The sequence below is a fragment of the Oncorhynchus mykiss genome, chromosome 27 (genome assembly GCF_013265735.2).
Source record: "Oncorhynchus mykiss isolate Arlee chromosome 27, USDA_OmykA_1.1, whole genome shotgun sequence".
Taxonomy (NCBI): domain Eukaryota; kingdom Metazoa; phylum Chordata; class Actinopteri; order Salmoniformes; family Salmonidae; genus Oncorhynchus; species Oncorhynchus mykiss.
In genome coordinates this window covers 10,830,550-10,845,651 of record NC_048591.1, presented here as the reverse complement: position 1 = coordinate 10,845,651, position 15,102 = coordinate 10,830,550, and the positions used below count along the sequence as shown (strand labels likewise).

General features: G+C 41.1%; 1 protein-coding gene across 2 annotated transcripts in view; it reads right to left on the bottom strand.

Annotated features, from left to right (window-relative positions):
- The window catches only part of LOC110507544 (immunoglobulin superfamily member 11), a 98,303-nt gene that overhangs the window by 67,571 nt on the left and 15,630 nt on the right, over positions 1-15,102 (bottom strand). Inside the window, exon 2 of one of the 2 annotated variants that reach the window (XM_021587591.2) lies at positions 5,563-5,592. The exons of the other annotated variant lie outside the window; for it this stretch is intronic. Within the exon in view, the coding sequence (XP_021443266.1) occupies positions 5,563-5,592 (30 nt within the window). The remainder of the gene's footprint in view (positions 1-5,562; positions 5,593-15,102) is intronic. 2 annotated transcript variants of the gene reach the window in all.

The window sequence follows — 15,102 nt, the reverse complement described above, 5'->3', positions numbered from 1 at the left end:
CTCACAATATGGAATAGTGTGCGATTTCTGTAACGTTAAAAATAAATCTAACACAGCGGTTGCATAAAGAAGCAGTGTATCTTTCTAACTATATGTAGAACATGTATATTTAGTCAAAGTTTATGATGTCTATTTTACGTTATCTTGCCGCGCTACATAGATTTCCTGCGGGCGTTTTTGAGTAATTTCTGAAGGTGAACTCACTGTAAATGGACATTTATGGATATAAATGGCATATTATTGAAAAAAAAAAATATGTACTGTGTAATATGTCATATTACTGTCATCTGATGAAGATTTTCAAAAGGTTAGTGAGCGATTTATTTTTTAATCCTGCGTTTGTTGATTGCATGTTTTGGCTATTGAAATGAGCTGTGTCTGGTGGTGGTTTTACATATATATGTGCTATGTTTTCGCCGTAAAACATTTTAGAAATCTGACTTGCTGGCTAAATGAACAAGATGTTTATCTTTCATTTGAGCTATTGGACTTGTTAATGTGTGGAGGTTAAATATTTTTAAGAATATTTTTGCGTTCCATGCGCCACCGTTTCAGCTGCACGTGGGAGGGGTGATTCCCAATTGGGAACCAGTATCGTAGACAGGTTAAAGTTTGCCACAAGCCACCTGGGAGACACACCAAACATGTGGAAGAAGGTGCTCTGGTCAGATGAAACCAAAATTGAACTTTTTGGCAACAATGCAAAACGTTATGTTTGGCGTAAAAGCAACACAGCTCATCACCCTGAACACACCATCCCCACTGTCAAACATGGTGGTGGCAGCATCATGGTTTGGGCCTGCTTTTCTTTATCAGGTACAGGGAAGATGGTTAAAATTGATGGGAAGATGGATGGAGCCAAATACAGGACCATTCTGGAAGAAAACCTGATGGAGTCTGCAAAAGACCTGAGACTGGGACGGAGATTTGTCTTCCAACAAGACAATGATCCAAAACATAAAGCAAAATCTACAATGGAATGGTTCAAAAATAAACATATCCAGGTGTTAGAATGGCCAAGTCAAAGTCCAGACCTGAATCCAATCGAGAATCTGTGGAAAGAACTGAAAACTGCTGTTCACAAATGCTCTCCATCCAACCTCACTGAGCTCGAGCTGTTTTGCAAGGAGGAATGGGAAAAAATGGCAGTCTCTCGATGTGCAAAACTGATAGAGACATACCCCAAGCGACTTACAGCTGTAATCGCAGCAAAAGGTGGCGCTACAAAGTATTAACTTAAGGGGGCTGAATAATTTTGCACGCCCAATTTTTCAGTTTTTGATTTGTTAAAAAAGTTTGAAATATCCAATAAATGTCGTTCCACTTCATGATTGTGTCCCACTTGTTGTTGATTCTTCACAAAAAAATACAGTTTTATATCTTTATGTTTGAAGCCTGAAATGTGGCAAAAAGTCTCAAAGTTCAAGGGGGCCGAATACTTTCGCAAGGCACTGTATAGTTTTCACAAGTTGGTTAGAACATCTACTTTGTACATGACACAAGTCATTTTTCCAACAATTGTTTACAGACAGATTATTTCACTTATAATTCACTGTATCACAATTCCAGTAGGTCAGAGGTTTACGTACACTAAGTTGACTGTGCCTTTAACCAACTTGGAACATTCCAGAAAATTATGTCATGGCTATAGAAGCTTCTGGTAGGCTAATTGACATCATTTGAGTCAATTGGAGGTGTACCTGTGGATGTATTTCAAGGCCTACCTTCAATATTGGACTCACCTGGACTCACTCATCACCTGTTATTTTCTCCACTATATTTGTCAGTTCCCCAGCTCTGTTCCCTGCTTCTGCATTAATTGTTTTTGTTACTCTTTTGCTGATGCTGTTACTGTCTCGTTCCATGTCTGTTCCTTATTAAATGTTTAACTCCCTGTACCTGTTTCGTCTCGCCAGCGTCATTCCATGTGACAGAATGCAGCAGCCATCACACAAAGAATCGGGGAGTACTGGCATTCCGGTTGGTATGGTGGCATCGGCTCTGGGTCGCCACCGATAGAAACGGGGGTGCCTAGCCAGCTCGTCGTGCTTCCACGCCCTAGCTGGCTCGAGAGGTTTCCTTGCCCCGGTTGGCTCGGATGGCGCCCATCCCACGTCGGGCCTCAGCCGGATCATCAGTTCTTGTTCGCCCAGCCGGTTTCTGAGTTTTTTTTTTTTTTTTTTTGACGTCGGGGTAGATTCCGCCGCCGATGGAACCAGGGGTGCCTAGGCCAGCCCATCGGGCTCAAGAGGTTTCCTTGCCTCGGTTGACTCGGCGGATTCCCATACCACTTCGCACTCCACCGGATCTTCAGGCTGCCTCTCTGCAGCGGGATCGACAGGCGTCTTGCCTCATCCAGATCGTCGGGCTTCCATGCCTCAGCCGGTTCGCCAGGCTCTCATGCTCCGGCTGGTTCGTTGAGCTTCCAAGCACCAACCGGTGGCGACGCCGGGGGGTGCCCCTAGAGGGAGGGGGGGGTATTGTCAAGTCTGCTCTCGCTCTCACCCCAGCCTGGCACTTGAGGGCACCAAGCTGCCCTGCATCACGCACTCCTATCATCCATTACGCACACCTGCCTTCCCTCGTCATGCGCATCAGCGATATTGGACTCACCTGGACTCACTCATCACCTGTTATTACCTTCTCTATATTTGTCAGTTCCCCAGCTGTTCCCCGCTTCTGCATTAATTGTTTTTTGTTTGTGTTACTTGTTTTCTGACGCTGTTCCTGTCTTGTTCCATGTCCGTTCCTTATTAAATGTTTGACTCCCCATACCTGCTTCGTATCTCCAGCATCATTCCATGTGACATCCACAAGTCTGGTTCATCCTTGGGAGCAATTTCCAAACACCTGAAGGTACCACGTAAATCTGTACAAAGAATAGTACGCAAGTATTAACAACATGGGACCACGCAGCCGTCATACAGCTCATGAAGGATACGCGTTCTGTCTCCTAGAGAATGTACTTTGGTGCGAAAAGTGCAAATCAATCCCAGAACAACAGCAAAGGACCGTGTGAAGATGATGAAGGAAACAGGTACAAAAGTATCTATATCCACAGTAAAACAAGTCCTATATCGACATAACCTGAAAGGCTACTCAGCAAGGAAGAAGCCACTGCTCCAAAACTGCAATAAAAAAGCCAGACCATGGTTTGCAGCTGCACATGGTGACAAAGATCATACTCTTTGGAGAAATGTCCCCTGGTCTGATGAAACAAAAATAGAACTGTTTGGTCATAATGACCATCATTATGTTTGGAGGAAAAAGGGAGAGGCTTGCAAACCGAAGAATACCATCCCAACCATGAAGCACGGGGGTGGCAGCATCATGTTGTGGGGGTGCTTTGCTGCAGGAGAGACTGGTGCACGTCACAAAATAGATGGCATCATGAGAGAGGAAAAGTAAGTGTATATATTGCTGTTACATCACAAGACAAATGGACAATGACCCGAAGCATACTTCCAAAGTTGTGGAAAAATAGCTTATGGACAACAAAGTCAAGGTATTGGAGTGGCCATCACAAAGCCCTGACCTCAATCTCATAGAAAATGTGTGGGCAGAACTGAAAAGGCGTGTGTGAGCAAGGAGGCCTACAAACCTGACTCAGTTACACCAGCTCTGTCACCAGCTCTGTGGAATGGGTCAAAATTCCCCCAACTTATTGTGGGAAGCTTGTGAAAGGCTACCCGAATTGTTTGACCCAATATAAACAATTTAAAGGCAATGCTACCAAATACCAATTGAGTGTATGTAAACTTCTGACCCACTGGGAATGTGATGAAGGAAATCAAAGCTGAAATACATAATTCTCTCTACTATTATTCTGATGTTTCACATTCTTAAAATAAAGTGGTGATCCTAACTGACCTAAAACAGGGAATTGTTACTAGGATTAAATGTCAGGAATTGTGAAAAACTGAGTTTTAAATGTATTTGGCTAAGGTGTATGCAAACTTCCGACTTCAACTGTACATAGGGAGAGGGAGAGAGAGAGGGGGGGGGGGGTGCTAAAACATAGTACAGGAGACAGCAGATGGTGGGGATTATTTGGGACTAAAATACTCTGGGATCCACTGAGGGAGGCCAGAGACATAAATCGCAACAAGACTCCATCTGCTACAAATACCCATAAAAGCAGGACGAACTGTTAAATCGACTAGCGTGCCTCCGCGTCTATAGATATTCCTGTCGTTTTGGGGGGTTTTACCTCACACCATCCGTGCTGACTCATTACCTAAATAAATCGTACGAATGTTAGGCATTAACAACAATAAATATTAATAGTAATAATATGAAAATAACAGCCGTGCCCAGGGGAACGAAAGAGCAGAGAGGGGAAGGGAATTCCCAAGTGTCATTATGACTGTCCCTACAAATTGTTAGAGCACACAAACAAACTCTTCATTTACTGAGATTAGGACCAGCTCTATACTAAAGCCAACATCATCATGATTCACACTATGTAGTCAATGTGAATTAACTGATTATGGCTGTTAACATACTGAATATGTGCAGTCAGTTCCTTTATTATTGGCACCCTTGATAAACATGAGCAAAAAAGATTGTATAAAATAAATGCAAATACTGAGATATATTGCATGCAAAAAAAAAAAAGGGAAATTATATTATATTAATACAATTGCTCAGAGAAAGATATTTTGTAAAAACAAATCTCAAAAAGATAGGTCAAAATGATTGGCACCCCTGTTTTCAATACTATAGCACCCTTTCCTTGCGAGGATAACGACACTGAGCCTTTTCTAAAAAAAATTATGACATTGAAAGAACACATTAGGGGAAGGGTCTAAGACCATTCCACCATACATGATCTTTCCAGATCCTTGATATCCTTTGTCTGCGCTTATGGACGGCCCTCTTCAATTCAAATCACAGGTTTTCAATGGAGTGCATGTCCAAAAACTGAGATGGCCATTGCAAAATGTAGATTTTGTGGTCAATTAACCATTTCTTTGTGGATTTTGATTAGTGCGTGGGTTATTGTCTTGTTGGAAGAAATCCATGTATGACCAAGTGTCAGGTTTCTGGGTAAAATGTCCTAATACTAGGTCAAGTTTGTGATGCCTTAATACGGGCCCCAGGACCAGATATTGTTTTGCTTTTTATTAAACAAATTATCTTTCTCTGAGCAATTGCAGTAGTATAAAATAATATAATTTCCCAAAAATACTGAGCTATATTGTATGCTCAACATTTGTATTGTTTACTTATAAAGTATTTTTTGCTGATCTTTGTTTTTAGTGGCAATAATTATAGACCTGGCAATATAACGTTTGATGCTTTAACAGTACATAGGGGAAGAATGTGACTAATTTCTAATCAAATTAATGAGTTACCATTCTTAAAAAAGGGTTTAACTCAAACAGTGCCTTTGACAGTACTAGTGTCACACCTGAACATCCGAGCGACGTTCTCATTTCAGCATGCATTCCAATGCGTCTCCACCACTTCACCCTACTCTTAGTGGATGGATTCTGCTCCATCAATGATCATCAATGGTATTGATTCAAGAATAATCTAAAACTGTGTTGAGAAAGGTACCTGTTCCTGTGTGCAGATCAAATCTTGAACCTGAGAAAAGATAACAAGAAAATAACGTTATGAGTATTGAAGCAAACCCAAGCACGTAAAAGACCTCAGGCCTTTACATTGCAAAGATAAAGTCACGCAAATACAGTGCCTTGCGAAAGTATTCGGCCCCCTTGAACTTTGCGACCTTTTGCCACATTTCAGGCTTCAAACATAAAGATATAAAACTGTATTTTTTTGTGAAGAATCAACAACAAGTGGGACACAATCATGAAGTGGAACGACATTTATTTGATATTTCAAACTTTTTTAACAAATCAAAAACTGAAAAATTGGGCGTGCAAAATTATTCAGCCCCTTTACTTTCAGTGCAGCAAACTCTCTCCAGAAGTTCAGTGAGGATCTCTGAATGATCCAATGTTGACCTAAATGACTAATGATGATAAATACAATCCACCTGTGTGTAATCAAGTCTCCGTATAAATGCACCTGCACTGTGATAGTCTCAGAGGTCCGTTAAAAGCGCAGAGAGCATCATGAAGAACAAGGAACACACCAGGCAGGTCCGAGATACTGTTGTGAAGAAGTTTAAAGCCGGATTTGGATACAAAAAGATTTCCCAAGCTTTAAACATCCCAAGGAGCACTGTGCAAGCGATAATATTGAAATGGAAGGAGTATCAGACCACTGCAAATCTACCAAGACCTGGCCGTCCCTCTAAACGTTCAGCTCATACAAGGAGAAGACTGATCAGAGATGCAGCCAAGAGGCCCATGATCACTCTGGATGAACTGCAGAGATCTACAGCTGAAAAAAAATACAGTTTTATATCTTTATGTTTGAAGCCTGAAATGTGGCAAAAGGTCTAAAAGTTCAAGGGGGCCGAATACTTTCGCAAGGCACTGTATGTATTTCAAGAACACGAACAGATGTTGGTTCTCAAAAGGCAATGCAACCCTGTCCTGCAGTGAATTCCTGGTAGGGCACCTTGTCAAGTGTAATCGTTATTGCTCTATAGAGCTCATGCAGTCAAGAGAGTCCGATTTTAGAGCCCTGGAAAACGAAAGGAACACTAATTGACGGCAAACTCAATGCGCACTGCTCAATGTTGCGTCAGAATACATTAATTTATTTTCCATATGCTGTTTGACATGGGATACTTAATTAAAAACGTCTCCCGGTACAGTAGGTAATGTAATTACAGTTCATAGATCTGGTCCCCATCACCCCTGTTATCCCCAGAGCTCACATTGCAAATGGGGGGAAAGCACCACTGAGTGAATCGTATGCCAAACAGATCAAAAGGACTCGATGGCACCACTGACTGGTTTTCCACAATGTGCCAATACAATGACCAGCGCCATCACCATTACGATTGGCTGCAATTGACCACATTGTGAGTTAACCTTACAGGCATAAGTCAGGCGTCATGATACAGGGAAATGAAGTCTAGTTTCTATAAGTACTGGAGGGCTTTCATAACCATAATAATACTTATTGATATATATCTACCCCACAGCTTGTGTATACAAAGTGTATGATAACAAATATTTATTACATACATTGCATCTGCATTTTGATAAGCGTTTAATAATGTATGCTATGGGAATTAGAACATTCATTTTTAATATGCATCGCAGAGGAATGCAAGCTAATGCAATATCACCTACAGTTGAAGTCGGAAGTTTACATACACCTTAGCCAAACACATTTAAACTCAGTTTTTCACAATTCCTGACATTTAATCTTAGTAAAAATTCCCTGTCTTAGGTCAGTTAGAATCACCACTTTCTTTTAAGAATGTGAAATGTCAGAATAATAGTTGAGAGAATGATTTATTTCAGCTTTTATTTCTTTCATCACATTCCCAGTGGGTCAGAAGTTTACATACACTCAATTGGTATTTGGTAGTAATGCATTTAAATTGTTTAACTTGCGTCAAATGTTTCAGGTAGCCTTCCACAAGCCTCCCACAATAAGTTGGGTGAATTTTGGCCCATTCCTCCTGACAGAGCTGGTGTAACGGAGTCAGGTTTGTAGGCCTCCTTGCTCGTACACGCTTTTTCAGTTCTGCCCACAAAGTTTCTATTGGATTGAGGTCAGGGCTTTGTGATGGCCACTCCAATACCTTGACTATGTTGTCCTTAAGCCATTTTGCCACAACTTTGGAAGTATGCTTGGGGTCATTGTCCATTTGGAAGACCCAATTTTGACCACTTCCTGACTGATGTCTTGAGATGTTGCTTCAATATATCCACATCATTTTCCTTCCTCATGAAGCCATCTATTTTGTGACATGTACCAGTCCCTCCTGCAGCAAAGCATCTCCACAACATGATGCTGCCACCCCCATGCTTCACGGTTGGGATGGTGTTCTTCAGCTTGCAAGCATCCCCCTTTTCCTGCAAACATAACAATGGTCAATATTGCCAAACAGTTCTATTTTTGTTTCATCATACCAGAGGAAATGTCTCCAAAAAGTACGATTTTTGTCCCCATATGCAGTTGCAAACCGTAGTCTGGCTTTTTTATGGCAGTTTTGGGAGCAGTGGCTTCTTCCTTGCTGAACGGCCTTTGAGGTTATGTCGATATAGGATTTGTTTTACTGTGGATATAGATACTTGTGTACCTGTTTCCTCCATCATCTTCACAAGGTTCTTTGCTGTTGTTCTGGGATTGATTTGCACTTTTTGCACCAAAGTACGTTCATCTCTAGGAGACAGAACGCGTCTCCTTCCTGAGCGGTAAGACGGCTGCGTGGTCCCATGGTGTTTACACTAGCGTACTATTGTTTGTACAGATGAATGTGGTACTTTCAGGCATTTGGAAATTGTTCCCAAAGCTGAACTAGGGGTCTACAATTTTTTGTCTGAGGTCTTAGCTGATATCTTCTGATTTTCCATGATGTCAAGCAGAGAGGCACTGAGTTTGAAGGTAGGCCTTGAAATTCATCCACAGGTACACCTCCAATTGACTCAAATGATGTCAATTAGCCTATCAGAAGCTTCTAAAGCCATTACATAATTTTCTGGAATTTTCCAAGCTGTTTAAAGGCACAGTCAACTTAGTGCACGTAAACCTCTGACCTACTGGAATTGTGATATTGTGAATTATAAGTGAAATAATCTGTCTTAATAATGAAAAAGTACTTGTGTCATGCACAACGTAGATGTCCTATCCGACTTGCCAAAACTATAGTTTGTTAAACAAGAAATTTGTGGAGTGATTGAAAAACGAGTTTTAATGACTCCAACCTAAGTGTATGTAAACTTCAGACTTCAACTGTATGTTGCCAATGGAAGATATTTTCTTCAACCCCATTTTTTCTCGTTCCCCTTTATCCCATCTTCCCTAAACTAACATTTCCCTCATTTAGAGATGCCTTATAACAAACAGCATATTTTTTGTAGTTACAGTAACTGCTGAAGAGAGAGATAAAGCTCTCCTGTGGTTTATAAAGGTTTGCATGCTGCTTGATAGATCTGGCTAATAACAGGCTCTTCTCCTATGATACACTAGAATGTTTCTAACTAGAGACTGCAATATGGTGACGTCTTCACTGCTCTCTCCACTGGTGTTAAATGGACCTCTAAGTGCCCTCCCACACGCAGTGCCCATAGATCCAACAGCCCAGGAGAACACACAGCGTCTACATTGGTTGGCTCTAACCCAGGCAGCCTGGATGAAGTGAACGGAATCATGTGAAACACTGGCTTTCCTGAACCCTGCTCTGTGGGACAGCGTACAGAACCTTTGATTCTCTGCCGAGCTGAAACGCACAGTCCTAGAGTGGAATCCTTAGAAACTGGAATGAGCCCCATCATACCAATAACAGCACTAGAGCGCATTAGGCATTCCATCTAAACACTGCATGTTTTAGATCCCTAAGAGCACCATTGTGGGTTTTTAAGGGAAATGTTCCACTCTCAGCTATTGTATTGTGTAACAGAGGGAGCATCATACAAACGACTTCCCAATCCCCCTTTTCCACGTCGACAGCCAAAGAAATCGGTATCAATGTAAATAATATACTGCATTTGAGATAACATTGTTGTTTTCCAATGTAAGGTACGCTCCCTGCTCACTTCAAATACCATTACACACTCAACGTGAAATGAAATATAGTCAACCATTGGATAAAGATTGGAGCATCATATTCTGGACATGGGCATCTTCAAGTGTTCAATTGATGCCTGTCAGAAAATCCCCATATGATGTAAATTAGCATTTTGAAACCACCATGGCTCCAGGAGGAGTGGAACATTCACCTAAAGCACAGCAGACTCCTTTCATAATCTTCTATATTTTCTGCAACGAGATGTAAAGCTGACGTTTTGCCTCGCTTCTCGTATACTGAGAACGTTCACAGGCTATCACCACTGCTTTTAATAGCACCTGCTGTATCGCTAAAGTGCTCTCATTTCAGAGACGAAGGGGCAATCATTTCATCATCTGTCATGCTGGGCCAGAGTGCTCTGACTGAAATAGGCTATCTTCAAGAGCATTGGCTGCTGGGGAAAGAGTGAATCTCAGTAGATTACTGGGTGCAACAGGAGAGAGTGGTCTTCGACCATGAATGATAACTGCAATGAAACTTAAGAAATCACTGTCGTTTTCAATGGACATTTAGAGATGTGATCGTATGACTCACGGAATTAGATCACAAAATCACATTCCAGCATTTACATCATCAGACCTGTTCTATTTCAGGTGTGTCAGTCTTATACCTAATGTGAACGTACCGTACCGTAGAATGTCTAAAAGTGCTTTTTCTCTGGTGGTCAAAATGACCAGGGTTGCAAACATGAACATTTGAAAACAGTTGACAATCACAGGCTGAAACACAAGCCCTTCTAAATAGAAACCGAAAAAGGCCATTTTCATTGGAGTTCCCTTTTGAATTTAATTGCGACCTTTCAAGCATTTGTGAGAATTTCAAGCCATTACCCAGGCAAACAATTTGCCGCTAACAGCCAAGCACCTTAAAGAGAATGTCAGTTACCATGGAGACAGCTGCTAGAACCCTGGCTCTAACTTCCTCGCCACATTACAAGTACGAAGCACTGAGATAAATTAAGAAATGTCAAAACTGATGATATTGTTTGTTTTCATTTTGAGCATCTGTTTTCATGTTTAACAACCCTGCAATTAGTAGCACAAGAATCTGTTTGCAAATTATCCCTTGCTGATTGTTTGGTTCACAGAGGTACCCAAGGTAAAGTTTTAAAATGAGATTAAAACATACAGTGCCTTGCAAAAGGATTCGGCCCCCTTGAACTTTGCGACCTTTTGCCACATCTCAGGCTTCAAACATAAAGATATAAAACTGTATTTTTTTGTGAAGAATCAACAACAAGTGGGACACAATTATGAAGTGGAACGACATTTATTTGATATTTCAAACTTTTTTAACAAATCAAAAACTGAAAAATTGGGCGTGCAAAATTATTCAGCCCCTTTACTTTCAGTGCAGCAAACTCTCTCCAGAAGTTCAGTGAGGATCTCTGAATGATCCAATGTTGACCTAAATGACTAATGATGATAAATACAATCCACCTGTGTGTAATCAAGTCTCCGTATAAATGCACCTGCACTGTGATAGTCTCAGAGGTCCGTTAAAAGCGCAGAGAGCATCATAAAGAACAAGGAACACACCAGGCAGGTCCAAGATACTGTTGTGAAGAAGTTTAAAGCCAGATTTGGATACAAAAAGATTTCCCAAGCTTTAAACATCCCAAGGAGCACTGTGCAAGCGATAATATTGAAATGGAAGGAGTATCAGACCACTGCAAATCTACCAAGACCTGGCCGTCCATCTAAACTTTCAGCTCATACAAGGAGAAGACTGATCAGAGTTGCAGCCAAGAGGCCCATGATCACTCTGGATGAACTGCAAAGATCTACAGCTGAGGTGGGAGATTGTCCATAGGACAACAATCAGTCGTATATTGCACAAATCTGGCCTTCATGGAAGAGTGGCAAGAAAGCCATTTCTTAAAGATATCCATAAAAAGTGTTGTTTAAAGTTTGCCACAAGCCACCTGGGAGACACACCAAACATGTGGAAGAAGGTGCTCTGGTCAGATGAAACCAAAATTGAACTTTTTGGCAACAATGCAAAACGTTATGTTTGGCGTAAAAGCAACACAGCTGAACACACCATCCCCACTGTCAAACTTGGTGGTGGCAGCATCATGGTTTGGGCCTGCTTTTCTTCAGCAGGGACAGGGAAGATGGTTAAAATTGATGGTGAGATGGATGGAGCCAAATACAGGACCATTCTGGAAGAAAACCTGATGGAGTCTGCAAAAGACCTGAGACTGGGACGGAGATTTGTCTTCCAACAAGACAATGATCCAAAACATAAAGCAAAATCTACAATGAAATGGTTCAAAAATAAACATATCCAGGTGTTAGAATGGCCAAGTCAAAGTCCAGACCTGAATCCAATCGAGAATCTGTGGAAAGAACTGAAAACTGCTGTTCACAAATGCTCTCCATCCAACCTCACTGAGCTCGAGCTGTTTTGCAAGGAGGAATGGGAAAAAAATTCAGTCGTGTGCAAAACTGATAGAGACATACCCCAAGTGACTTACAGCTGTAATCGCAGCAAAAGGTGGCGCTACAAAGTATTAACTTAAGGGGGCTGAATAATTTTGCACGCCCAATTTTTCAGTTTTTGATTTGTTAAAAACGTTTGAAATATCCAATAAATGTCATTCCACTTCATGATTGTGTCCCACTTGTTGTTGATTCTTCACAAAAAAATACAGTTTTATATCTTTATGTTTGAAGCCTGAAATGTGTCAAAAGGTCGCAAAGTTCAAGGGGGCCGAATACTTTCGCAAGGCACTGTATGAATCAAGACAATGTAAACAAATGACAGCACAGAAAGACACCATTTGAAAGGTAGAGAATGCCACTGGCTTTAGTTTACTTTGGTAGTTGATTTAAAGGTTACAGGTGTTTGTAGGTTGACTCGCCAGGTAAACCATGTTAAATTAAATAGCTTAGCTTGACAGTGGACATCAACATGTTACAACTGCAGTGGCAGGATTCAGTGTGGTGGAACAGTAGTATAAATAGATTCAGTATGATGCTATCGGGTCAGTTCCTTAGTCTTTTCCAGACCAGATTGTATAATGACCTGCAAGCTTAAAGCAGGTCATTAACACAGAATTGATTGCCCTGTCCTGATGCCCTTCGTCCATGAACCCTTCATTTCTAAAAACAGAACATTCTCATGCTTGCACTCTCTCCTATTGTCAATGGAACCGATCTGATCACACATCCCTCATCTGCAAGCACATCCCACATGGTGCACATGACCACGTCCCATTGGTTTGGTTTATAAAGCTATCTTCTCACTAGCATGAGTGGCTATTGGGTCATGCTCCGCTGGTTACTGTGTAGGATGCTGCCATTAATTCATCCAGTTCTTGTCAAGTTCTGCTCAGAATCCTGTAAAACACAGTCCAGCGTGTTAAGCTTCCCTGTAATCTTAGGAGATATTTTGAGAATAACAACAGCGTTTAAAGACTAGCAAAACGTGATTGTAGTTTCACACATGAATTCATGACCCACCTGGTTTTCATTCAGGAGTCAACATTTAAGCTGTTTATTTCAGGAGTAAGTATTAACTTGTTTGTTTAATTGTGCGTGTGTGTGTGTGTGTGTGTGTGTGAGTGTGTGTGCTCGCGAGCATATCTTCCAATAATAATGACGTTGTCTGATTCAGAAACCCTCAGTAAAGAGGGTTATTGATCATTTCGTCATTCAAATGTACATTTATTATTGTGATGTTATTATTTATAATTAACAGGATCTGGGCTGGATAGTAAAACATGTTGTTTTCTTTAATCACAATGATTTGTTGGTTTTATTTTTCATCTTCACTCCCTCTTGGGGCCTAACCTAGATTGCAGAACAACGACTATTAATCATTGATGATCAGACCTTTGAATATTGCTGAAATATAATACATTTGCACCTAAATGAACACACACATATTTAACAAAAATATACTGTGCAATATTTCCTTTGTTTTTGTGTGGACACCACCAATAATTTAATCCGAAACACATCCCAAATTAACTTTAGTATTCCCTGCAAAATCTTAATGCCAATGTTTCAGTATATAAAAAGCATCCTAAATAGCAAAATATGGTAAATCCATAGGCCTACCAAAAGCAACACAAATCACTGTACAGCATGTGTTACCCCTTATCACTGCCATTAAATACACATATATCGTCTGCCAATGTCAAAAGATATTGATCTGAAAAATGGTGCCGGAGAAGAAGGCAGACGTTTTACGTTTCCCCAACCAATTGTGTTATTTGTTTAGTTTATTTGCGTTATTTGTAACTTATTTTTTTACTTATTTTGTACATAATGTTGACGCTACCGTCTCTTATGCCCGAAAATAACTTCTGGACATCAGGACTGCGATTACTCACCACGGACTGTCAGATTCCCTTTTTTCCCTTTAATGAGTCTGACGAGCCCGACGCAAACGATATACTGCTTTCTCTGGAACAGGCCCAGATCTCTGTGATTTACGTGAAGAGGAGGTGGAGAAAAAGGGGCCAGAGGGCGGGCTGCCTTTTGAGAATTCGAAGGCGAACGAATAAACCTCCACTTCCTTCCATTCTGCTAGCAAACGTGCAATCTTTGGAGAAGAAAATTATTGACCTACGCAAAAGATTAAACTACCAACAGGACATTCAAAACTGTAATATTTTATGCTTCGCGGAGTCGTGGCTGAACGACGACACTATCAACATACAGCTGGCTGGTTAAACGCTGTATCGGCAAGATAGAACAGCGGCGTCTGGTAAGACAAGGGACGGCGGACTATGTATTTTTGTGAATAACAGCTGGTGCACGATATCTAAGGAAGTCTCGAGCTATTGCTCGCCTGAGGTAAAGTATCTCATTATAAGCTGTAGACCACACTATCTACCTAGAGAGGAATACAGCTCATCTGTATTTTTCGTACAGCTTTCATCTGTATTTTTCGTAGATATTTACATACCACCACAGTCAGAGCTGGCACTAAGACAGCATTGAATGAGCTGTATTCCGCCATAAGCAAACAAGAAAATGGCGGCGCTCCTAGTTGCCGGGGTCTTTAACGCAGGGAAACTTAAATCCATTTTACCAAATTTCTATCAGCATGTTAAATGTACAACCAGAGGGGGAAAAAAAACTCTGGACCACCTTTACGCCACACACAGAGACGCATACAAAGCTCTCCCTCGCCCTCCTCCTGCTTACAAACAAAAAAAGCACCAGTGACTACATCAATAAAAAAAGTGGTCAAATGAATCAGAAGCTAAGCTACAGGACTGTTTTGCTAGCACAGACTGGAATATGTTCCTGGATTCCTCTGATGGCATTGAGGAGTACACCACATCAGTCATTGGCTTCATCAATAAGTGCATCAATGATGTCATTCCCACAGTGACCGTACATACATACCCCAACCAGAAGCCATGGATTACAGGCAACATCCACACTGAGCTAAAGGGTAGAGCTGTCGCTTTCAAG